The sequence below is a fragment of the Artemia sp. Qi Xiang Cuo genome, chromosome 2 (assembly GCF_049724085.1).
Source record: "Artemia sp. Qi Xiang Cuo chromosome 2, ASM4972408v1, whole genome shotgun sequence".
Taxonomy (NCBI): domain Eukaryota; kingdom Metazoa; phylum Arthropoda; class Branchiopoda; order Anostraca; family Artemiidae; genus Artemia; species Artemia sp. Qi Xiang Cuo.
In genome coordinates this window covers 54,901,557-54,928,396 of record NC_142795.1, presented here as the reverse complement: position 1 = coordinate 54,928,396, position 26,840 = coordinate 54,901,557, and the positions used below count along the sequence as shown (strand labels likewise).

Below are 26,840 nucleotides of genomic sequence, written 5' to 3'. Positions count from 1 at the left end.
GACTATTGTATAGTACGTAATGATTAATTCTTAAGACATATGAAAATCCAATCCATAATTGATGAATCGACTGAAATCTGTGTTTGGTGAGCTATGTATTCAGTTTATATGGAATTAATGTATAGAATTGTAGTTATGATCAATTGGACTATGGCTAACCAATGAGAAATCTAGCCAAACTGAACTTTTGTTGTTTTTACCTGTTCAGTTGCGTTATTAATTTCAATCAAATTTTGGATGACAATAGTTTGACAAGATTTTAATTCGTAGCGCTGTCCTATTATCACCGCTTCTCACCACGGCAGTTGATCACGTTACGTCATGTTACGAATAATTGCTTAGTTCTTTTCAACTTCATGTTTCGGAGTTGTGTCAATTATTTCTTTTTTTAAGTGGGAACGAATGATCTGTAAGCCAGACAACAAGAGTAATAGACATTTCGGTGTCAACAGTTCCTTGGCTGGTTTTCTTATTAACTAAGCGAAACAGTCGAAATGTCGAAAGGCTAAAGCTATGATTGGGAATAATTAGGAAATAATATACTGGATAGGCCAATAAAGAACGCTACCCTTGTTTTCTTATATACCCTTGATATCTCCTACCTATTCATTTTCTTTTTTTCCCTTTTTTACAGTAATATCTCAGTTTGCAATGAAATAAATGGACTTGCTAGTGTTAAGCGTCTAAACTGACGCTTATTCGACAGTTTATTTGATTATCGTTTTTCAGAACTCTTCGTTTTGGCTCATAGGCTTATAGATACGAATCCTCATTGCCATATCGCATGGTTCGCAGTAGGCTGTTATTACTACTTACTAGGTAAGTCAACTTTAAATCTGTTGTTTTTTGGTTCAGTATTCCGTGTATCCTCAATTTAAGACCTATTTTTTTTTACATGAAGCGTACAAGCTTTAACTTAGAACAGAACGTTTTTGTAATTAAATCAAAAAGCTAAGCAAAATTACGGTGTCAGATACAATGTATACAAGACCTAAGCTTAATGATGGTAGTAAATCAATGAAGATCATCGCGAAGGATAAACCGGTATTGTTATTACTTTTGCGAGTAATATTTATTTTCTTTTTGGTTTCGATTATAGGTTCAAAATTACTTAAAATCAATATTGATCGCTCTATTCGTCCATGTTCATATTCATTTTTTGGGGCTAATACAAATTCTTTGATGTACTAACACAGTAACTCAGTTCAATTATTGTTATTTACAAAGTAAGAAAAGGAATTTTAAATCGTGATTTTTTTAGTATCTTAAACCAAACAGTGACATCGGTTTTTTTTTTTTTTTTTTTTTTTTGTAGAAACAAATAGAGGGAGTTAGAATTAAAACAGACTGCCTGTTTTCGGTTCTTGTCCTATTTTTCAGAAAAAAAGAAAACAAAACAGATGGAATAAAGACAAATAGCATGTTCTCTGTTCTCTGGAAAATTCTGGAAAAGCTGACAACAGTTGTTTTTTTAGGGTAAATTTAAACAAAAAATCTTAACAAAAGAAGTGTATAAAGAAATTTTAAAAGTTGCATTAAACATAAGACGAATAGAAAGAAAGTAAAATAGTAATTCAAGCGAAAAACCAACATAAACACTATCAATAAATAAATGACAGACAAAACAAACATGAATTACAATAAATAATCAAGACAAACTTAAAACGAACAGAAACTACTGCACCCAGGAATAGGGCTAACGCCTCTATGCCTTTTAAAGACCAGAATTTCATTTGCGCTTTACTGAAAACGATTTTTATTTCAACTTCTGTTTTTTCATTGGTCATAGCACCCAAAAAAAGAAAGGAAATCACCACAATAACCAAGATTACTGAAAACAACTAATGATTGTAGATTGAAAGTCTAATATATAATGATGTTGATTCCTTAAAGTCTCAGCAATTTTAAGTTTATCATTGTTATAAAAGTGAAGATGTTTTAAATGTATTTTGTTTTGTTCAAAATGTTTTCATACTAGGCTACCCTTAAATTAGGTTAACTTATGTAAAGTTGATGCTTCAACTTAACCTAAATTATCCCAATTTAAAGGTAGTCTAATACAACTTTCGCCTAATTTAGAGCTAATTTAGCTAGCCAGAGCTAATTAAACCTAATGTAAAGATAACTTAAGCAGTCTAACTTAATCCCAATATAAACCTAGCTTAACCCTTCTTGAACGTCAAGGGAACAAAAAATTAAAATATGTATATTTCCATGAAAAAACCAAAAACTTTGAATGCTTAACGACAAAAACCATTCAACCAACAAACCATTCTCATGGTTTGACTATGTTAACATTTGTGTGGTTTAATAATTTGTTGAACATACGGTGTTTTAATATGTATGTGCTGAGTTTTGCCGAGTTTCTCAGATCGATTCGTGAGCGTTGAAATTCCTCATACTGATTTTTTTAAATAAATCTTTGAGTATTAATTTTAGGTTGAATGTTTTTACAAAGTCAAGATTTCTGTGGTGTGATAATTTTTTGAGTATACAGTGTTTGCAAATGTGCTTGCTGGATATCCATTACTAGCTCCAGAAGGTCGATTGTCGCCATATTGAGTATAACATCCCCATTTTGAGTTTAAAAGTTTAATATGTGGTATTTGTCAGTTAGTATGAAATCTTGAATAGAGCAGGGATTTACACTTGTCCTCTGTGTTTGTGTACATTAGGAAGTAGGTCTTGCGAGGATTGCAACGGTTCCCAATAGACTCTCTGGCAAAAGGATTCTTCTATTGCAATTGTCATAATGATAAGAGTGAGCAATGGCGAAACACCTATCCTGCCTTAGTTGCAAAAACATTTTCACACAATCTTAGTTTATGATTGAGGGACAGGTTTGCAGGGGATTCAAGTTGCTGTGAGAAGAGGAACATGGTTCGTAACACCACTACACTTTTCACGATCAAGTTGAAGTATTCATTTTTTGGTTAAATCTTAGGTGTATAGTAACTCCATTGAGAATTCATCTTGCTTCCTATAGAAATCTTCTTGTGCCTAGATAAGCTGGAATTCTGAGAAAATGCTTCAGTCTAGATCTTGGATTTATATGGTCTTTCTCTTTTATAATGGTCTTTGTCATATCTATGTATATATTAGAATTGTAAGAAAATATTTTACTGCAAACTTTGCAATTACGCCGATTTTCTCCACTATAAACTCTCTTGTGGGTGGATAAAGCGGGAGAAAAAGAAAAATGCTTTTGTGCACATCTTGCATTTGTAAGATTTATTCCTTTTTCCTTTGCTAATGGGTCTTTTTCCTGAATCTTTAATTGGGTTTCTCAGTATAGCTCATACTAGAGAAAAATTGTGTAATTACAAAGTGTGCAGTAAAGTATTTTTGCTGCAGAGATTTTATGCTAGAGAAAGACCATATAAATGCGTAATGTTAAGAGAAGCATTTTCTCAAAAATCGACCTATTAATCTAAGATTTAACCAGAAAAGGAATACTTCAACTTGATCGTGAAAAATGTAGTGGTGTTTTTTTTTTTTTTTTGAAATTCCAAGCTCGTCAGGGTTGAGTGTGCGTGTATATGTTAAGGTTCTTGGAAAAAATCAGGTATAATTAGCAATTAAAAAATTAAAGCTAAGAGTTGAATTAAAGATAATTAAAGCTTATAGTTGAATTAAACATGCTGGGCTTCCGTAAAGTATGAAGGCATTGTGTTGTCAAAATATAATAAATATAACCCTTAGAAGTGTGAGAATCCGAAAATTGTCAAGATACTTAAAACTTGAAGGGTTTAAGATGTCGAAGTGCAAACATTAAGTGTACAAATTGTGGAATTTTGGAAAATGCTGATATTCTTGAAGTGTGAAGGGTTTTGTTGTTGAAGTTCCTCTAAATTTTTAAACTTGAAATTTGTTGACTGTAAAGGGTTTAATTGTAGAAACCAGAAATTAAAAGTTGTAGGACTCTGAAGTTCCTTAGAAAGCTCAGACTCTTGCAATGAGAAGGATTTAGTTGTCAATTTGGAAAAATAAGAACTTAAAACTACTAAAAGTCAAAATTTGCCGAATTATAAAGGTTTTTGTTTCGTAAATCAGAAATTAAGAGTTTGAGAAATCCAAAATTCTTAAGATAAGTTGAGACTTTTGAAATGAGAATTGTTTTATTGTCAAAATTCAAGAAATAAGAACTCTAAATTGTTAAGATTGAAAGTTGTTGAATCATAAAGGCTTTAGTTGCAGAAAACTAAAGTTAAGAGTCTGGGAACTCCGGAATTCTTTAAAGAGCTGAGATTCTTGAAATGAGAAAGGGTTTGTTTTTGAAATTTAAAAAATAAGATTTCTAAAAAGTGGAAATTTCCTGGATGATAAAGGCTGTAGTTACAGAAGTATGGAATTAATGCTAGACCTGGTCGCTTAGCTGAAGTATGGCTAGAATTTAAAATTAAGCTTAAAAACCTTATTGGACAGCAATCTGAAGGGAAAAATCAAACATGTGGACAAGTGCCCGGAAGCCCGGATATTTTTTTGTCCCATAGCTGAAAAGCACATTCTTCGAAGGTTATAGCCTGGGCGTGGTCAACCACGTTTGATTGTGTTTAATATTGTTCCATCGCGTCTGATCATGTTCGATCATTTTTAACTGTGTTACTCAATGAGCATGGAAACCGGTTACTAGACTATCTCAAATTTGACAAAAAGATAAAAAAAAAGCACAAGACATTGTCGACATCGTAAACCGGTTATTTTCCCAAAAGGAAATCTTTGAATACTTTAAAATGAGGGGAATCCTCTCATGCATGGGATGAAATAAATCATGCGACGTCATAAAATTAACTGGAGTACTTACACAGAAAACAAATGAAAAATAACAAAAAGTCAACATATAGCACCAAAGTTTTTTAGGGCGAAGTATAAACTTTTTGCATTCTTAAGTTCCAAAAGAAATATATTATTTGCAGTTGTGGAAAAAAATATGAAAGTTCCAATACAATTTTCTTTAAAGTAGAATTTTTTTTCCAAATTTGAAACAAAAGCATTGTGTTTTAAAGTTAAGAATAAATAAATAACTATTCGTTAGGAATTTTTTAGTTGCAGAAAGAAGGGTTAAACGGTTATAGAGTTAAGAGGGGTAAAAAGGGTTAAGTAGGTTAAAGGGCTGAAAGGGTTAAACACACTCAGAGTTGCAAGTGTTAAATGGCTTAAAGGGTTGAAAGGGTTAAGGACAGTTGAAACCCGCCTTTCTCTCCGTCCTTCGACGACTTCGATGGAACCCTTTGCAATTTTCTCAAATTTTGGGAAAAGGCATCTTAATTGCTGTTAATTATAGTAGTCATGGAAATTAACTAGTTTTGAAAATAAAACAAGCGTCTTAGATAAGGCGTAGTCTAAAAATCACATCTACTTAAATACCATTTTAAATGACAAACAATTTGGCATGAATAAATGTTTTTATAATAAACACCTGTGTGAGGTAAGGCTAGTTTCACATGCCAATAGAAATATATTAACTTGAATGAATGAATGATTTTATTCAGTGACTAAACCCGCACAGGGTAAATATTACCTTCTCGGAAACATTAAGCAAAGCACGAAGAAATGTACAATGTAAAGTTGAATGTGCTGAAAGCGGCTTTGAACCCTTACTATGGTAACTACTTATGCAACAAAAGAATCTTCGTTTTATCGTGATTCGAACTGTGTAAAACTCTTTAAGTATAATGCTACCTATCCTGAGCTATTGATAAATAAATTGATGATAAATATGGGATTCAGTGCTTGAGAACAGTGGGATGGCGGTGTCAAACCTCCAACGATAAAAGTTTTTTTTTCTGAGAAAGATGGTTGATATTTTTTTCCCATGAGTAATTTTGCTGACCCACTGGTCATAAAATAACGGGAGTGGTTCATGCGAACAGAAATGTAAATCTATAAGTTAGCAAGAGTGATTGCGCCACAGTTAAGTGCCAAGCAAAACAACAACTTTGGCATAAATATTTGATAATACTGTCAAGTAAAAACCTGAGACAACCAGTCATGTTAGAGCTAACGAAAAACTATTTATGAAGACTCCTGGCCTCAAAGGCTATGTGGCTATGTCGTCGGGTATTCGTAGCTTGTACGATGCATTTAATAAATGCCCATATACTAAATTCTGTGAATATTGCCTTTTGATTTTTGTCCTGTTTGGCTTCCTAATTATTTACGCTTTTTTACTTGCTTCTTTCAAGGTAAATCTGATGTCTGTAGGCGGTTTTTGGAGAAGTCTACGTACGTTGAGCCTAATTTCGGCTTAGCAATGCTTGTACAGGGTCACAGTTTTGCCTCAGATGGGCATCATGACCAGGCGATGGCTTCCTATTTTAAAGCAGCTAAACTCATGCCAAAGTAAGTGATTTTGTTTCTTGATAAACAATAAATAAAAAACAAGTTTTTTTTAACTGAAAGTAAGGAGCGACATTAAAACTTAAAACGAACAGAAATTATTCCGTATATGAAAGGGGCTGTCCCCTTCTCAACGCCTCCCTCTTTACGCTAAAGTTTGACTCTGTCTCACAACTTTATTTTTAAAACAATAAAAAACTTTACCACGTTACCACAACTGTTTGCTTCTCTATGTTGAAGTTGGATATTTATTTAAATGTGTTTTTTTTTAATAAAGTAGATTAAGCTCAGAAAAGGAATATGTCATAAAACTTAAACATCAAAAAGTTAACTTGTTACTAAACATGTCCTGGTGTATTTCAGCATATCTTGAATATTGGAGTCAAACATAAAACGAACGAAAATCAATACAAACAAGAGTTTGGCTACTGGCCCCTTCCCACTCTCCTGACTGTACAAGTCTAAAGCCTATTGTGTCCATTTTTGCTTCACTAAAAACGAATTATATTTGATTTTTTTTTATATTTACAACATTAAGGAGTAAAAATAAAAATTATAGTGAAATAAAATATTGAATTTCTTGAGTTTTCAACAATTAATATCATTATATATATAATAATAATAATAATTTATTTTTGACCCACTATAAAGAAAATGAAGTGGAGTAACACAAGAAAAGCGAAAAAAAACAACAAAAAAAAACCACAAAGATACATTTAACAACAACACAATAAATAAATATTACACTCAATGCGCTGTGGCTACCCGGATAAGTAGGTGGTTAACACCCAAAGTAGCATAAATGTTCTCTTGAAGACGGCTACTTTGTCTGACAAAACAATTTACAATATCCGGAGCGCCAAAAATCCGCATCATCTTTCTATTACTGTATCTGCGAGGCAGATACAATAAAAACTTGCAATATCTGAAATACATAGTTTTAATATCGCTAATATCCCCTGGCCGAAACAGGATGTGAAGGCCAGCTGGGAACAAAACCGCATGGTCACAAAAGCTCGAGTACAATTTAGCCAATGCTTTTCTGTTATATCTTCCCCTGTTGGGGACAATTTTGGCGTACCCAAGTTTCAGCTTCTCTTTAATATCACTCAATGCCCGGAAACGAAATAAGGTAAGCGATTTGCAAATATTGATCCCAAGCCATCGGAAAGATTCAACACTTTTTACAGAAAATACGCCGCAATTAAGCGGCGTTGCTGAAGATTTTGAATTAAACAATAAATATTCGTATTTATCAGTGTTGAGGCTTAATCCGATTTCCCCATACAGCCGCGATACTAAAAGCACAGACTTCATTAATGTAAACTTTGACCTGCTAACAAGCAGAAGATCATCCGCATATGCAATATAGGAGACGTTTGACAACCCTGAAGAGTAAGAAAGCGGTATCATATTAAGAACATTCAATAAACAAGCTTTAAAAATATGAGGTGAAAGCACACCACCCTGACGGACCCCAGATCTAACTGGGATTTTGCCAAAGGTCCGGGAACCCTGCCCCAACTGAATAAATGAATTCTGGTACCAAAACCGAAGTACATAAATAATTTAACTATTCATACCCAAACGTGCCAGAGAAAACCATGCCTGAGAGTGACTAACAGTATCGAAAGCTTTAGATAGGTCTAACGCATAAAAGTGAACTTCCGTTTTTAAACGATGTGCTTCTTGTAACACCTTTGCAAGTATACGGTGGGCATGCTGGCATCCTATACGCGACTTAAAACCGAACTGATTTGCGTCATAATCCACCTTATCTTGAATAAATGTGAGCGATATATATTCAAATAAGTTTACTTAAATTAAAAGCTACAGTGATAGGGCGGTAGGATCCACAATTTAGCGGATCCTTCACTTACTTCAGAAAAGAGGTAGCATTACCACACAGGAAAGAATCAGGCACTAGTGAGCTGCTAACACACATCTGAAAAAGTAGTTGCAGATGGCTAATCAACTCGGGAGAATCAATTCTTAGATGTTCAACACAAATTCCATCCAAATCAACAGACTTTGATTCTAGTCTCTTAATACTTTTCACAACAGACTCAGCACTAATAGGGATAATATCTTTCTGGCGTAGCCTACGCGGAATATCTGGGTCAAGCAGTCTAGAAAACTCTGAATGGACTGCATAATTTACTCTACTGAAAACTGCCGAGTAAAGACTAAACCATGAATCACCGGGAACTAAATTGAACGAAGTAATCGGGTTTAGTTTATTAAAATTCACAACTTCACTCCATTGTTGTGGACTTTTCGAAAATTCTTTAAGCTAATCTGGGACGCTTCGAAAGCAAAATTCGATTTCAGACTTAAATTTTATTTTAATATTGAGTACATGACCCGAAGTGGGGCGGCCACACGCATTCCATATCCGAAGCCACATTTTTGCCCGATTTTTAACAATTTTTAACTGAGGGTCCTCTTTCCATAAAGAACTTCTAGTTTTCGAACGAATACGCGAAACAGGGACAGCTATGGCCTCGGCTTGTTTAAGGCAGGCAACAATCTGAGAATAGTAAGAACTAAGTTGTGATCGAGCATTAGGCGAGAGGACACTGGTACAAAGTAAATGGTAAGGAACTGTCACAGATGAGAGCAGAGTTGACAAAGTACAGATATATAATGTCCAGTTAGCTTTATTCCATTCACGCTTATCATACCATTTCGTCCCCCGTACAGAAGATTCACAGTGATTCAGGCCAGAAGAATGCGAAACAGAGACGGTAAAAGAGAGGGGGAGGTGATCATAATCTCTTTCTTCATCATGAACCTCGACACTCGAGCATATCACACCAGCCGAGCAAACACAGTGGTCTATATCAGACACACATCCACTATTATGAATATACGAGAAATCTGCACTCTTGGCTACTATCTGATACCCATCTGGCAAAGTCTGAAGCACAAGATCAGACCGAGTTGACTCTCTATTTATGTTACAATTTAGGTCTCCCACTATGATCCACTTATAGCTATGATTTTCAATATTCCGAAAGAAATTCTTCAGAGAAGACACAATTTGTGTGAATTTACTAAGTGAAAAAACTGTTTTTTATCATGAGGTAGGTAAGTATTGATAATCACTAGATCTGCAATTCGAAGGGCAATAAAATTATCGCAAGAGTGTATGCACTGGAGAGAGAAGCACGAAAGTCTACTACTCACAATACATGCAAGCCCTCCGAAAGGTCTGCCCCTCGTACGTCTGGCATTGGTTGTATAAACTACATGTTCATCACTTCTTTTTAGTGAGCTGACGCTTGACGCCGGCAAAAGATGTTCCGGCAGCAACACGATGTCAAAATCGTTCATTTTCTTATTTATTGAATAACCTTTGTCTTTGGTGTCATTTATTTTTAAAGAACACAAACAAAACGTTACTGCTCCAGTCATTTCTTGTTTGAGGAACTCTTAGCTATGGCATTGCGGATTACGCGACATTTTAGACTGAATGTAACATGACCTTCACAACACAGCACGCATTTCAGTTCAGCCAAGCATGGTGCATCTTTTGTCGGTTTTTATAGCTTCTTTCCAAGGACTGATCAAGACACATATAGTTTTCAATAAAGTGCAAATGACACAATAAGCATAAGGCTTTTACCGTTTTTTGGGGGGGGGACAGTAGCCTAATTCCTGCTTGTAATGATTCTTTTCGTTTTAAGATTTATTTATCCATTTATATTAGTGCCTTTTATCTATATGTTTGCTATGATTGTTTATTTAATATCTACTCGTTTTGGGTTTCTTTTATTTTTTAATAATAATTTGGTCGTTTTGAGTTTGAACTATTATAGGAATTCATTTCTGCTGGTCTTAAGTTTAACATTGCTCTTTACTTTTCTTTGAAAATTTCTTTTTCGGGAAGCTTTTTTTGAACTAATTACCTAAAGAGGGTATCTGCTCATTCACATTTTCACAAGAAGGGGTACAGAAATTTCCCCAAAATGCCCCCCCCGCCAAGGCTAAATCCGGCTGGGACATATAAAACAAGGTAAACTAATTTGTACTAGTTTTCTAATGCCTCATCCTTGAAGATTCGTCATCCTCACCCCAAAAAACGTAAACTACTTTGGACAAGTTTTCTAAGCCTCATCCTTCAAGACCGTCCTCTAACAACCTATTTTTAATCACCCCTGCCCCTCCACAGCGAGCATGGAACCAAATTTTTGGTATCCTCAAACGCATCAGAAGCCAATAACAGGTACACCCACTAGAAAAAGATGCCATTACCTAATCACCAGAGATGACCATGGCATAAGAGGGGATTTAAAAGAATATATTTTGACTTTGCAGCCAGTTGAATCTTATCCGTTTAAATTGTTGGCATTTTAGGGATTAAAACATTTGATATCGTCTTCTAGAGCCTTATTAGTACTATGTATCCAGCCCTAGCTTTTCAGGATCATTTTGCTGCAGCTTTCTTTACTATATTATTTGAAAAAAACTACGTTTTCTAAAGAGTTAAAGAGGCTGAGTTACAAGGTCGAACCTTAAAACGTACAGGGATTAGGAGGCACAGTTGAGGGGGCTACAGCCCCCCAAACCCCCCGCTTTCGCAGCCTTTAAATATAAAAAAAATTCTTTAAACTGAAAGTAAGGAGCGACATTAAAACTTAAAACGAACAGAAATTATTCCGTATATGAAAGAGGCTGTGCCCTCCTCAACGCCTCGCTCTTTACGCTAAAGTTTGACTTTCTCACAACTCTTTTTTTAAACAATAAAAACTTTAGCGTAAAGAGCGAGGCGTTGAGGAGGGCACAGCCTCTTTCATATACGGAATAATTTCTGTTCGTTTTAAGTTTTAATGTCGCTCCTTACTTTCAGTTTAAAGAAATTTTTTTATATTTAAAGGCTGCGAAAGCGGGGTTTGGGGGCGGTAGCCCTCAACTGTGCCTCCTAATCCCTGTACGTTTTAAGGTTCGACCTTGTAACTCAGCCTCTTTAACTCTTTAGAAAACGTAGTTTTTTTCAAATAATTTCTGCACGTTTTTGTACAGTTTATTACTTATTATTGCTTGACTAACTGTTAGCTGATCGTGTCAGGAGTTAAAGTTGGGGGGCTGCCGCCCCCAAACCCCCCGCTCTTGAACATTCTTGTGTTAAGGCTTTTAATTCCTAAATACTCAAATCACGTCGTACAGGGTGCCTCCTAATCCCTGTACGTTTTAAGGTTCGAACTTGTGACTCAGCCTCTTTCACAGCCCCCCAACTGTGCCTCCTAATCCCTGTACGTTTTAAGGGTTGACCTTGTAACTCAGCCTCTTTAACTCTTTAGAAAACGTAATTTTTTTTTAACAATTTAAAAAAAAACTGAGTTTCTTTTCAAAGTCTAAATTCAGTATATAGAAATTTGCTCTGATGGTGAATCGAACCCGAGTTTTCCGCCTGAAAGCCTGAAGTATCAACCGCTGGACTATACAGATACAATGGTAATTGTTTTTTAGTATATGGAAGCTATTTTCGACGCAAGCAAATTCCCAAAAAACTTGATATTTGGTTTTTGGAAAACAGTTTTGGAAAGGAGTGATCAGATTGAGTTGAAATTTCGAGGATAAGCTCCGAGGCCCCAGGAAAGCTTATCCTCTAAATTTAAGCCCGATCAGACAACGTTAAAGGGGGGTTGTGGTGGGAAAAATTAACATGGGCTCTTATAGGAAAACGAGGTTTTTCATAAATGTAAATTTGGGGGATAATTTTTTCGGTCTGAAAATATCAAAAGGCCCTAACAGGTCGAATTCTGCTTCGAATGAGTCCTCATTCAACCGGATCCGTTGCCAACTGTGGCCTGTAGGCGTGGCTAAGAAAAAAAAAGAGATGATGAATTTTAAGTGGCTATATTTGGTTTTTTGAAAACAGGGAAGGAGTTCTCGGATTGAGCTGAAATTTCGAGGATAAGCTCCCGGGCCCTAGGAAAGCTTAACCTCTAAATTTCAGCCCAATCGGACAACGTTAAAGGGGGGCTGTGGTGGGAGGTTCGAAACGTCCGGCCCAGTTTACCCCATGAAGATACAGTAGGAGGAGGATGAAATTTTGCAAGTGTCTTAGTTTGAGCTTGGTCTACAAAATGCGATTACCACCGTCTCTCGGCGACCTCTAGGACCTGAAATCGCTTAACAGTGTGGTGGGTCGCCTCTTTATAGAGGCACAAGTGTGCCTCCTTTATAATATTTGCGAAACTACGTCATTGTGATGTATTTTTATTTACAATCGCTGCGTTATCGCAAGGAGACAAATTTCCTTAGTCTCAGCCTAGAATGTATATCAGGATCTAATAATAGGTTCATAAACTAGAGAAAGTTGCTAGCCTCTCACAGATAAAGATGACCAAGGTCAAGCAGCCGAATATTACTTTGGAGTCTCTAAATTGTCTCAGACTTTTAATCCAAGTTCTTTCTTGCAATTTGCTCATTAAAACTGAATTTGTTAACCCCTTGAAACTTTTTAAATCGTACATCTTATCTTATGAAACAGCTCAACACCTTCAATATAATCATATCGAACTTTGGTACTATATAGCCGTCTATTACTTTTCATAATCACACTATTGCAGATGGACTTTTCTAAAAATAAAAGAAAGGTACACCGGTCAGAATAAGTACATAACCCATTATCCCTGAAAACGAACGTGGTCTAGCAACAAATTCATAATTCAAACTTCCTAATTTGTCTTTGAATTCTGTTTTCCAAAATGTTTTCACAAACCAAAAGGTGAACTAATTTGCAGAAGTCTCTAACCCCTTAACCAGGAAGATGGTCATGCTCGAATAGTCTATTCTTACTTGCACGTCCATCTTCGTAGTGGACATAATACCGAATTTTTAGTATGTCTACCCCTCATGGCAAAGATGACCAAGACCTAACAGCCAATTGTTACTTACAAGTCACTATTTCGTGTTAAAATTTGCATCAATTTTTTTTCTAATGTGCACTACAACACTGAAGCTGTCACCCCCTCGAAATCTTTGAAATGGTGCATCGGACAAACGAACAAACGAATTATTGCGCGAAAAAAAAACTGATGTCATATACTCCAGTCAGCTCTTCAAGGTTAATTGATCAGTGTTAACAAAAAATATATCCGTCTTGGTTCAATTTTTTTTTTCTTGCCGTGTTCCAACTTTATAGTATCACTACTTAGAAACTAGAAAAAGGGAAAGTTCCAATTTCTTGGGTGATGGGGGTAACCGTTAGACATCTTAAGCACTTTTCGGTTTCAATCCAGCTTCAATTTGAAACTGGTTTCAGTCTTCTTGCCTGCTAGAATGGAGCTTTCCAGTCGAAAGCTGAAACATGACTTAATGGAAAGAAAAGTTGGCTATATAACTTCATACAGTCCTCTCTGACATAGACCATAAAACTCATTTTAACTTACACATTGTAGGCTCCTGGACCATTGCCAGCGGAATCCATCCCTTTAGTCCCCAGACAAGAATATACGCAGCTTTCCAAAATGTAATGTTATATTCATCAATCCAGCCTGGGGTCCCCACTTTTTATAAAAACTGTGTATATTACATCCTTACCACTTTCTAACAACAAGATGAAATCGGCGGACTAGAAAAGAAGAAGAAGAAAAACAGGACATAACCGAATTGTTGCTCCCACAACACAATTAAGACCTTATTAAGACCTAATTAAGATAAATATTCCTTTTTACGTCGCTGTTTAAATATCAGTAATTCATAAACACACCTGTGAAAATTTCGAATATTTTGAACTGTGTCATCTACCAGGTTGTTTTCAACATTTGGTGGTTTACTCTCTCTCTCTCTCCCTCCCTCTCTCTCCCCCTCCCCTCTCTCTCTCCCCTCTCTCTCTCTCTCTCTCTCTCTCTCTCTCTCTCTCTCTCTCTTTCTCTCTCTTGACATATTTTGTAACAGGTGGCCGAGGTTGATCAATTCTAACATTTGATTAATTTGAAAAAAAACAAAGTTTTTCCGAGGGAAGTAAAGAGCGAAGTTGAAACTTAAAATGGAAAAAAATTATTACTTCACAGCCTATTTAATTTATATTAATATAACTAGTACAAATAAACCAATTAATTGTGTTTCCTTATGCTTTTAGGATTATACAAAACTAGTGCTTTACTGAAAACACAAAATAATATAGGACTATGGTACAGTAAAAGCAAACCAATTAAGAAAACTTTTTATACAATCAAAATGTTATCAATCGCTTTTAGGGTCAATGCCTTTTAAGATAAAGCAGCACTCCATTTTAGAATTTTATTTTTTTTTTTACGTTTAACGTGGTATCACTTCTGCACAATAGCTCAGTCCAATGACTAGCACTCATGTTGGTTCTTAAAAGGACATGTCATGATTAGTTTGTAAGGAAGGCCTTACTGAGTTCGAAGTAAGGCCATATTGATAGTATTAGGACTATAGACTAGCTTTAGAATTTGTATCATAGCTTGAAATTCACTCTTGTATATAGAGAAATAATCGGATTTCCAGAGTTCATATTATATCTTATTTGATCTTCATTTCAAGTGATACTAAAGCATATTTCTTACAATTTAAGACTGTATATTACCCACTATTGGTATTATAGCTGGTGAGAGCAAAATGCTGCTTGATTAATCAATCCGATATTTATGTATGCTGTTCAATTACTTCGCGGTTACTAAAAAATATTTAGTTTTACGCTTATGTTTTTAAGATAATTTTAATTGTATACTGAAAGTTACTAATGTCGAAACTGGTGTAAGACTATGAAAAGCTTTATAGATTCGTTTAGTGTTGTCAGGATACACACTCATTTTTGATTCTTAAATTAATAATCCTGTTTTTTATACTTAACTTCTGTGTTTTCAGTAAAGCGGTAGTGTTGTATAATCATTAAAGCATTGGGAAACACATATAATTGATTTATTTATACTAGTTATATTGATATGTAATAGATAGGCTGTTAGAGCTAAAATTTTTGTCCTTTTAAAGTTTTAGCTTCATTCGTTGCTTCCCTCGGAAAAACTTTGTTTTTTTTAAATTAATTTTTGTTCGTTTATGATTAAAATTTAATACATAAACAATGCTGCCGTGATCTTTTTTATTTATCATGAATAATGTATGCTCATTTTAATTTTTAATGTCACTTCTTAGTTTAAGTTGAAATTACTAACAAATATAACCTATGATTAAAGTGCACATACGAAACGATGCCTGTCTTTTAGGCTTCTTCCGAATATAATAATTTTTTTTGGCGCGACTTCAATTTTAAACCCTTATGAATAGAAGCGGTAACCACTTTGCATCCTATTTACCATCCAACCTTTTTTATTGTTTTTTTTTATATAAATAGTTTTTCTATTTTTCTTTCTCTATTCAGCTTATCAAAAACTTTCATTTTCCCCTTAAATCAAGAATCAGTATATTTTCGCTATTTGCTGAAACAATTAATAAATAGCAGAAAACACTCCCTAGTGAATATGGAGAAAGTAGGTCACATATAGACGTTTAGCAATTAGCACTGAAAATATTTCCTAGAATACAAAATTTCATATGCCATAAAAGAGGACCGAATTTTCAACAATTCATCATTCATATTTTGAACTAGCTCCTATTCACTAAATACATAAATTGAAGAAAAAATTAATTCCATGGATTCAACGACTGATTTTCAACAAAAAATGGTAAGTCTGTTATTATTTTCTTCAGGTTGTGAATCGAAAATATTTATATAGATAGTTTATTCTATTCAAATATTTGATCATATTTACTGAGGCAGCCACTTATGCCATAAAAATTGCCCCTTCTCTCTCTGAAGAAATAAAATTTCAAACAAAATATCATAGAAAATGTTGAATATATATAAATATAAGTCAATAATATTCTAATGAAAGGAATGTGCAGAATAGTCAGACTTAATACCCTAGTTATTTACCCCTTTTTCTCGCAATTTTTTTATGTTGTCTAGTGATTTTTTTCTAGTTGGTAATTTTCGTTCTAAAGCTAGAGATTTTTACCGAAATCTAGTGATTTTTCACGATATAGCGCGTAGATTCATGATTCAATTGAATAAATGATACAACAAGCTAACTATTAAAAAAAATACACAAAATAGTGATTACACACTACAGTAGTGACACACTACAGTTCCTAATATGTTTCAGATTAGCGATTATGCAAATATACCACCTTTGAAAGCACGTAGATGTGATAAACAGCTTTCTAATGAGCCATTCAACACCTCTATATGATGTTCTTGAAAATTGATAGCCCTGGAAAAAAAAGGAAAAAAAGGGAGACAGATCAGTGCTACCCATGCAAAAAAGTCATTTTCCTTGGTGTTCAAGGTGGGGGACTGTAATTATCCTAAAAAAAAGTTTTTGACCATGCTGATTGCAGAGGGGCACTTTTTATTTCGATCTGACACCATTTTCAAGGGGCTTCGGGGTCTTTCTCGAAATAACTATAAATCTCTTTTTGAAATAAACTTATACTTCTAAAGACTAACCAAAATAATAGTTACCATTCCTAAATTTTAAAGAGTTCATAGTGAATTCCTTCCATGGACTAATGAGACTTATTAAGGGGGCTGGGAGGGGGAGTATACGGTGAGGACCCCTTGTAAATCTCCAATTAAGGGTTTTAGATCATAGTTATTACTGTGGTATTGTTTTATGCTTTGAAGCTTCTAAACACAAGAAAGGACATAAAAGGCACCATTTTTTGTGCTATTTGGAAGTTATTGATGGCAAAACTGATTAAAATCGCGTAGATATGAGCAATAGCTTTCAAATCATTCATTAAACATCTCTAAGAAGTTCTGGTAGCCCACTAGCCCCTAGCTTTTCCACTTAAGACATGGCATCAATAGTGCCATTTATAGTGCCATTTGGCTATTGCAGGTGGTGGAATTCCCAAATACAACGTAGATATGAGAAATAGCTTTAACGTGAGCTATTAAACATATGTATACGATGTTTTTGTAGCCCGCTAGCCCCCCCTTGAGAAATAGCACAAAATGCGCCATTTTTGCGCCATATGGCACTTGCAGATAGTGGAATTTATAAAAAGAACGTAGATGTGAGAAACAGATTTCTAATGATCCATTAAGTATCTCTCTATGATGTTCTGGTAAACCGCTAGCCCTGGAAAAAAAAAATAAAAATAAAAAAAAGGAAACAGATCAGTGCTACCCATGCAAAAAAGTCATTTTCCTTGGTGTTCAAGGTGGGGGACTGTAATTATCCTATAAAAGGTTTTCGACCATGCTGATTCCAATGGTGCACTTTTTATTTCGATTTGACGCCATTTTAAGGGGTTTCAGACTCTTTTCCGAAATCACCATAAATTTCTTTTCGAAATTATATATTACTTTTAGGATTAACCGAAATAATAGTTATCATTCCTGATTCAATGTCAGATGGCAATTTTTTTTCACTAGACAGTTTTTTTAAAACACGTTTTTCAACTTTTGATTACTATGGGCTGTAGTTCGCTCTTTACTAGGTTGCAGCTGCCGCTGCAACCATGATGTTGCTAATAAAAAAAACTAGATTTTTTTTCTATTTTGAAGCAGCAATTCTCGAAAGATTATTAAACTATGATTTTGTCCTAAGGAACAGGTTTTATTGAACTATTTTTGTAATTAAAACTTTTTCTCTGATTGGAAAGGCGATATTTTGTTATCAGGATATGCTCCTAACCAGCCCTATCCATTAGTACAACAGCAAAGTGCCGTATAAACTAATCTGCTCAAAAGGGATCATTGCCAAAAGCCTTCTCAAGTGGTAATATAAAACGTCCTTTTTGTGGTAAACAGTATCATCAATCAGATATTTACTGTGGGACATTCCGGAGATATTTAGTAAGATGAGAATAATTTGCAATTTGTTCGTTTGGTAAACGAAAACTTTCGATAAAAATTTAGAAGAAGATCTGTGCATTTATTGTCGCTATGAGGAGGTTATAAAGGATCTACATCGATCTTAACCCTCAACTTGGTGGACAAGGCACCTATCTAAGATGAAATCAGGGTAAGTTAAACTGATCTTACATTGAAAATTTTTTATTGCCATCATAAAATTAGTTTGAGATACATGCTTCCGATTGCTAATAAATTTTTGTTTATGTCCTTTTACTTCGAAAGAATGGCTCTCCTCTGCAATTTTAGAATACACTGACATGAAGTTCGTTTACTGACGTCCTTGTTTTGCCTCAACCAAAGTGGCTGATTTTTATATTTATTTTTTTACCTGCTCCATAGTCGATTGCTGGCTGAAATTTTCCTCCCAGTGAAACTTGGTAATTGCTACTTCAACCCATGTAAAGCCAATTTATACTACTACCCTAAACTTGCCTGCCTGTAGACCGGAGGCATATTTTAAATGAACGGTGTAGTAGTATGCAACCTGTCTTAATATGAATGTTACGTGACCATATAGCCATGAGCTCCCCCGACCTTGCACTTATCGCAATCCATCCAAGATAGTTTCGAGGTGGCAACTATGCCGGTCTTTTACAAATACATGTGTACCCTTCCATCAGAGGAGTTACCAAAGCTCGTTCCTGAAAAACCGAAGCCTTCAAAGGCAACTGACTAAAACACAGCTTGGCAGGACTATCTTCAACAGGCTACACTTCGTCAGGAATGCATCATAATGAGCTTCGGCCGACGATCTATAACCACCTGGAATAGCCTTTGAGCAGAGTTAATCTTGAAAATCCCTCACTTGACGCATTACAGTGAAGTAGACCCCGAAGCCGCGCCGAAAAGTCGGCGGCGCGCCGCCAGAAAAAAACAGTGGTGCGCCACCGAACTTGTTACGGCGTACTGACGCCGCCGCTGAGTCTACCGGTGGCAGTATCACTAATCCGCCGCCGTTTTTTTTTGTTTTTTTTTCTCTCTTTTTTGGTTATCGATATCGACTTCCGGGCTTCAACCGTCATCCCGGCTAATTTGTTTCTTAAAAATAAATACTGTCATCCAAGGCCGTATCCAGGGGGGGGGGTTACCCGGTTTGAACCCCCCCTCCCCCCGAAATTTTTTGACCGACTCGAAAATAAGTCGAAAATTAGTAAAACCTAGGTAAAAATCAGTAAAATTAGTCGAAAACTGAGTCAAAAATTAGTAAACCCCCCCCCCCAAAAATTCAAAAATTAGTAAACCCCCCCCCTGAACAAAAATCCTGGATACGGCCCTGCTGTCATCTTGGGCTCGCCATGTATATCGGTTCATAGGAAGGAGAAGAAGAAATTTTTCTTGAAACAAAAATTCTACCTTCCACTTTAAAATTCTGTTCATTTTTCTTTCTGATTTTTCGGATGAAAAGAGGTAGGTAAAAGAGCATTAGGCAATTCAGGATGTTGTCATAGGCAGGGCAATCGAGCTGTCTAAGTAAGGAACAATATTGGCACAATGTATTATTTTTTTTTCCACACCAGGGCAATTCTTATCGAAAGAGTTGTCATAGAAACTTCAAAAAGGGTTCATTCAATTGTAAATTGGAATAACTAGTGCCCTTTTTAATAGTCAAAAGTGATTGGAAGGCAGCTAACACCCCTTCCACGCCCACCATTTCCCCAAACACATCCAATCAAAATTTTAATATAGCCATTTTGTTCAGAGTAACTGATTTCCAGAGAGGAAATATTTTTTTTGAGGAGTTTACTCCCCCACAACCCTTAGGGTAAGGGTTTTGTAGTTATGCCCTGGAGGTATATAAGAACAATGTTAGCACAATGTATTATTTCATATTTTTTCCTTTAGACCAGGGCACTTCATATCGAAGATGTTGTCGTAGAAACTTCGAAAAGGGCTCATTCAATTAGAGATTGGAGTGGCTTGTGCCCTTTTTAATAGTCGAAAATGATTGGAAGGCAACTAACACCCCTTCCACGCCCACCATTTCCCGAAACACATACAATCAAAATTTTGAGATAGCCATTTTGTTTAACGTAGTTGAACGTTCTGGAAATTATGTCTTAGAGGATGACAACTACACTTAGAGCCCTTCGGGTAAGGGTTGTAATTTATGCCCTGGTGGCATATACGGTGTTTATAGAAAGCGTTGTCGTAGAAACTCAAAAAGGGATCATTAGTTTGGAAATCAAAAAGCCTAGTGCCCTTTTTAATAGTCGAAAGTGACTGGAAGGCTTGAAATTTTTATAGTAAAGGTCGATGTGGGTATAATGTATCATTTTTTGTTGTTGTTGTTGTTTAGTCCAGGGCACTTTGCATCGAAGGAGTTGTCGTGGGAACTTCGAAAACGGCTCATTCGATCGAAAATAGAAAGGGCTGATGCCCTTTTTAATGGTCGAAAGTGATTGGAAGGCAACTAATCCCCCTCCCACGCCCACCCTCCCATTTGCCTTTATGTTTAAAAAGTAAATGTTGCCTTAAGATTAAATCAAAATGCACTGTGTTTATGCTAATTCCCAATAAGGCATCTCAGCAGTATCCCAAGAACGACTGAGGGTATTACGTTCAAACTTTCAGGGCTTCTTCTGCTCTTAAAATTTGACCAAATCAAAATAGCGTAAGTGTATCCAAGCTATCAAAGAAAGTAAACAAATTTTTTTGCGAATGTTATCAAGTTTCCCATTTCAGGTCAACTAGAGGAGGTATGAAACTAAATTAAACACTACTATTTGTGTCCAGATTTTTAAAAGGGTCTATGTTGTTAAATTTTGCTGAAAATTTTTTTCCAGCATACAAATAGCAGGCCAAACTATAAATTCTTAAAAAATGAAAAGATTTAAAGTATTATTTTCTTTTTCCCTGAAAAGACTATGTCTATATAAACCGAACAGAAATTAATTAAAAAAATTGTTTCCAAAAAATAAGTTTTTTCAAAAAAAAGTAAAGAACTCCATTAAACCAAAAATGAGCAAAATTAAAATCAAATAATCTACCAAGCGTGAAACTACCACATATCAGCTTCGATAAATAAATGAAACCCAAAACGAACAGAAATTACAATAAATAACCTAGTCAAACTCAAACCGAGCAGAAATTAACATAAGTTGGGCTCAAAACCCCTATGCCTTCCCAAGGCCAGAACATAATTTGTACTTTACTGACAAAAATACAAATGAATATGCATTGTCAGTTTAATATGCATATGCTCATATTTAGTAATCAAAATGTTAATATTATTTGATTTATTAAAGTTATAAAAGTAAAAACATTTATATTTTTTCAGAAAAGTGAAAATTATGTTCTGGCCTTGGGAAGGCATAGGGGTTTTGAGCCCAACTTCTGTTAATTTCTGCTCGTTTTGAGTTTGACTCAGTTATTTATTGTTATTTTTGTTCGTTTTGGGTTTCATTTATTTATCTATGCTGATTTGCGGTAGTTTCCCGCTTAGTAGATTATCTAGAGCTAGTATAGAAATATATCTATAGAAATGGATTACATTTTTTTGCACAGTTAGCATAGCACACTGAAGTTGAAGTAGCCTTAAACTTTGACTTGAAACGTTATAACTTGACCACTTCTTTCAGAAAAGAATTTCGGAGGGTTATTCCGTGTTGATAAGAAAAGAGGGTAAAGGTGCAGTTTAGTTCCTCCTGCAGTGTAGGGCGCAGGAGCACTATGGTAAAGGTGCAGGTTTATTCTCCCTTATAAAACAACTTATTTCAGCAGATACAAAGAAGAAGCCCATTTGCGGCATTCTGCGGGACCCCAAGGTCCAATACTAGTATCAGATCCCGCGAGTGGCAAGTTACGCTCGTCAAGTTCTGGCTGTACCGGCCACATGTGGCCCAGCTAAACGGCTTTTTAGCACGACAGGACTGATAGTGACTGCAAAAAGATCAATGGCTCCAGGCAGAGTGAACAAACTCACTTTTGTTACATCAATTGTAACTTAAGTGATGTAACCGCTGATTTAAAATTGCTGGTGTTGTTAAGCCATGGTATCTGATTTGTTTACAGTGTTTTTTCGATGTTGTTATTTTTTTTTTTTTTAACTTCCTTTTCGTATGTATTTTATGAACAGGAGATGTTTTAACTTCAAAACTTTGAAAGTTATAAACACAGTAGCCCAAATCATTAGCAAGAAGGAAATGACTAAACACGGGATTTTATAGGAACAATGCGATGTTAAACATAAACACAACATAGGTTTCCCTGGGTGTAGTGGCAAAAAATGAGAATTCTACTTAGTCTGATCAACAGTGAACATAAGCACTTTCCGCACGGCCCAACAAATTCCTGTTTTGTCATATTATTCTTGTATGTTTTTAGCCAACCATTTAAAAATCCTTACTAAAATCGAGGTTGACCGTACTTGGTGAAGTGGAATTTTTATTATTAGTTTTAATCAGAAAAATCTGCGCGCCGCCAAAAAATTTTTGCGCGCCGGGCGGCGCGCCGCCGCCGATACTGAATCACCATTCGCCGCCGTCATTTCGGCGTGGTGCGGCTTCGGGGACTAAGTGAAGGTACAATAAAGACATCAAGGCTGAAAGTAAAATGAGGAAATTACTAGGACTGACGGCATATCATTATTGTTAATGGAGCCGTGAATATTGTAATGATAATAAAAGAAGCATTGGATTAATGTTTACTGGGATTTATAGATAAATTTTCAGATGATTTGCAACATCATAGCTTCCAGTTTTGCTGGATCTTGGTGCCGAAGCCATTCCAGAATACTGCTTTGAGACTGAGAAACTATATTACAAATTTCAAAGTAAGCTATGGAATCCATAACTGTCTGCTTTTAGAACATTCAGATTTAAAAAATTCAAAAGATAAGCTCCATTTCTGTGCCGTTATCAGTGTATTCATCATGGTCAATGGTCAGTATAGTGAAAACTCAACAGCCCTGTTATGGGTTGTCATCATAGATTTATAACTTAATAGTAGTACGTCAATGATTGTCATTAAAAGATCACTGAGGATTCTGTTTAAAAAGGAAATTTGATAAACATGTTTTCTTACCGTTGCAGATATCGAGTACAACTAAGTGCTCCAAGCTTAGTGAGTGTAAAATGATAGCAAAAAACGTTCACTTTATGATGGTAATTAAATAAAAAAAAGTTTTTTTTTTAACTGAAAGTAAGGAGCAACATTAAAACTTAAAACGAACAGAAATTATTCCGTATATGAAAGGGGCTGTCCCCTCCTCTACGCCTCGCTCTTTACGCTAAAGTTTTTATTATTTTTTTAAATAGAGTTGTGAGAAAGAGTCTAACTTTAGCGTAAAGAGCGAGGTGCTGAGGAGCGGACAGCCCCTTTCATGTATGGATTAATTTCTGATCGTTTTAAGTTCTAATGTTGGTCCTTACTTTCAGTTTAAAAAACTTGTTTTTTTTATTTAATCATTCTTAGGAACGGGAAATTGGTGCTGGAGTTGCTCCTTACATTCAGTTAAAAAAAAAACTTGTTTTTTTATTTAATTTTTGAACGTTCTTGAATTAATGCAGGTTTTGATTTTGGCTCACCGTACATGAATAATTAAAACAAAATTTGCATATTAATTTTACTTATATTTGGTTAAATGGCTTTCTCAAAAGTTGTTAAATTTTATTTACGAACGTTTTTATTAGTAATAAATATACTTAACTTACGTAACAAACTTCTATATTCATATATTTTTAATACGTATATTAGGAGGTTCGCCCCCTAGTCAATACCTCGCTCTTTACGCTAAAGTTCGAATTTTATTCCAATTCTTTAAAAATGTCCCCTTAATCGCAAAGGCCGTTAATTAGAATAAATAGCTCTTACGAAAGTACTAAAAAATCTTTGACTTAAAGAGCGAGGTATTGACTAACGGGCGAACCCAATCATATGCGTAATAATTTCTGTTTGTTTTAATTTTTGATGTTGCTCCTTGCTTTCAGTTGAAAAATGTGTGTTTTTTTTTATTTAATTTCTGATCGTTTTAAATAATGCTGGGAAATCCGGCGGCCCCTTCATAGCAATGCCCCTTCCCCCATGAAAACATCCTCCATGGAAAGATCCTCCCACTTAACCCCTGACTCCCCCCACTACCAGGAAAAATCCCCCCTGAAAACGTCTGTATATTTTCCAATAACCAATACTATACATAAACATTGGGTAAAGTTCATAACTTTCAGCCCTCCACCCGGGGGCTTTGAGGGATTAAGTCATCCTAAAAGACATATTTATTATATTTTCGACCATGCCGAACAAAAGGGCTATCTCAAAATTTTGATCGGGTGACTTTGGAAAAAAATGAGCGTGGGAGGGGGCCTAGTTGCCCTCAATTTTTTTTGGTCACTTAAAAAGAGCACTAGAACTTTTAATTTCCGTTTGAACGAGCCCTCCCACGTTATTCTAGGACCACTGGGTCGATACGATCACCCATGGGCGAAAAAAAAAACAAACAAATAAACAGGCATTTGTGATCTTTCTTCTGGCAAAAAATACAAAATTCCACATTTTTGCAGATACGAAGTTAAAACCTCTCCGCTAAGGTTTTCTGTCTCGTTCAACCCGACGGTTCTATTTTCATTCAGGTTCTATGACTTTTAGGGGGTGTTTCCCCACTTTTTCGAAAATCAGGCAAATTTTCTCAGAGGCCTAACTTTTGATGGGTAAGACTTTTTTCGAAAATCAGCCAAATTTTCTCAGGAGCGTAACTTTTGATAGGTAGGACTAAACTTGATGATAATTATATATTTGAAATCAGCATTAAAATCTGATTCTTTTGATGTGTCTATTGGTATCTAAATTCCGTTTTTTAGAGTTTCGGTTACTATTGTGTCGGGTCGCTCCTTACTTACAGTTCGTTACCACGAACTGTTCGATTAATGAACTATGTGCATTGTTTGTCCTGGTATTAGTAGACCTAATAGGTTTCGGATACCGATATGGGAACATTATCTTCTACCTTATTATGCTATGACAAGTATTAATAATTATGGTAAAAACAATGCCAGGATGCCAGAAAGAGGATGAAGTGCGTAAATAATAAACATTGCGTTCGAAGTACTTGTAGTCTTTTTTCCAAAATTCACCCATTTATTATTTTATGGACTTCCCTTTTGGTATTCAAAACATTTTTTCTTTCATTTTTTTTAGTTGTCATTTACCTACATTATATGTTGGAGTGGAGTACGGACTGACGAATAATCCAGTATTCGCTGCGAAATTCTTCAATGAGGCTTATAAGCTGTGTAAAGACGATCCTTTTGTTTTACACGAATATGGAGTTGCTGCCTACCAAACAGGAGAGTAAGTGCAACATTTTTGTTACTGTGTATTTTTTTTTCATTGATTATATTGTTACACCGGGCAACCTCTCTCTGAGAAGATGCATTATCTTCAACGCATATCCTTGTTGAATTATCCATATGCTGAGATCTGCTTATGTTCGCTTTGAGCAATAAGAAATTTGGTTTGAAGTTTCTATCATTAGTCTGATACAAATTCAATAACCTTCGATGCACTTTTTTGATGCCATAATAATCTCGACTACAATCGAAGACGTTGATGTCTGATCATAATGAGTTCGGCTCCAAGTCCTACCAATAAACATTTCTCATATTAAACTTCTTTGATTGGAATTCTGACGATCTGTAGTGACTGAAGCAAAATCCTGAAGGATGTTTAAATATTAATTCAATGTTCATTTGCTTGGAAAAAGTAGCAAATTTTCAATTTGACTGAGAAATTAAATTATTCTGTCCTTTCAATCTATTTTGTTAAGAAGGAGAAGACAAAAGAATTTTCTCTCAAAGGAACAAGGACTAAAAATGGAAAATTCTTGTCAAATGCTTCATAACTGTTCAAAATAAAAATATGTTAATTGAGAAAACTATTGTAAATGGTACGTCATCAGCTGGTAGTTGGTCAATTCATGTACTTTCGGTTTAACATTTGTTCTAGTTCAATGCTTGATTTTACCGCGTCCTCTGCGGAATTTGGTTTTGTTCAAGAATTCAATTAAGCAAAATGAAAAATCTGACATTGGATTTAAGTAAATACTCACTAAAAGGATCTGAGCTTAAAACACTTTCTAAATATGCGCACGTTTTTCAATGAACGAAGCCAGTTTAAAATTCTTGCGCGGACGCTCAGAGAAGCTTAAAACAAACACTGCGTCTCCCCTGGCCTTAATTCTCCAGCACCAATTTCCCGTTCCTAAGAATGATTAAATAAAAAAAAACAAGTTTTTTAAACTGAATGTAAGGAGCGACATTAAAACTTAAAACGAACAGAAATTATTCCGTATATGAAAGGGGCTGTCCCCTCCTCAACGCCCCCTCTTTAAGCTAAAGTTTTTTAGTGTTTTAAAAAATAGAGTTGTGAGACAGAGTCAAACTTTAGTGTAAACAGCGAGGCGTTGAGCAGGGGACAGCCCCTTTCATATACGGAATAATTTCTGTTCGTTTTAAGTTTTAATGTCTCTCCATACTTTCAGTTTAAAAAAGATGTTTTTTTTATTTAATTTCTGATTATTTTCTAGATAATGCAGCTTTGATTTCGGTTCATCCTCATTGAATAAGTAAAAAAAATTTACCAAGAAAATTTCTCCGATTTTTCTGAATGG

At 35.3% G+C, this 26,840-nt stretch overlaps 1 protein-coding gene across 1 annotated transcript in view; it reads left to right on the top strand.

Annotated features, from left to right (window-relative positions):
* Cdc16 (cell division cycle protein 16) overlaps positions 1-26,840 on the top strand; it is a 194,982-nt gene that overhangs the window by 93,803 nt on the left and 74,339 nt on the right. The window contains exons 7-9 of the mRNA XM_089108172.1: positions 730-819; positions 6,186-6,342; positions 25,370-25,522. Of these exons, the coding sequence (XP_088964298.1) occupies positions 730-819; positions 6,186-6,342; positions 25,370-25,522 (400 nt within the window). The remainder of the gene's footprint in view (positions 1-729; positions 820-6,185; positions 6,343-25,369; positions 25,523-26,840) is intronic.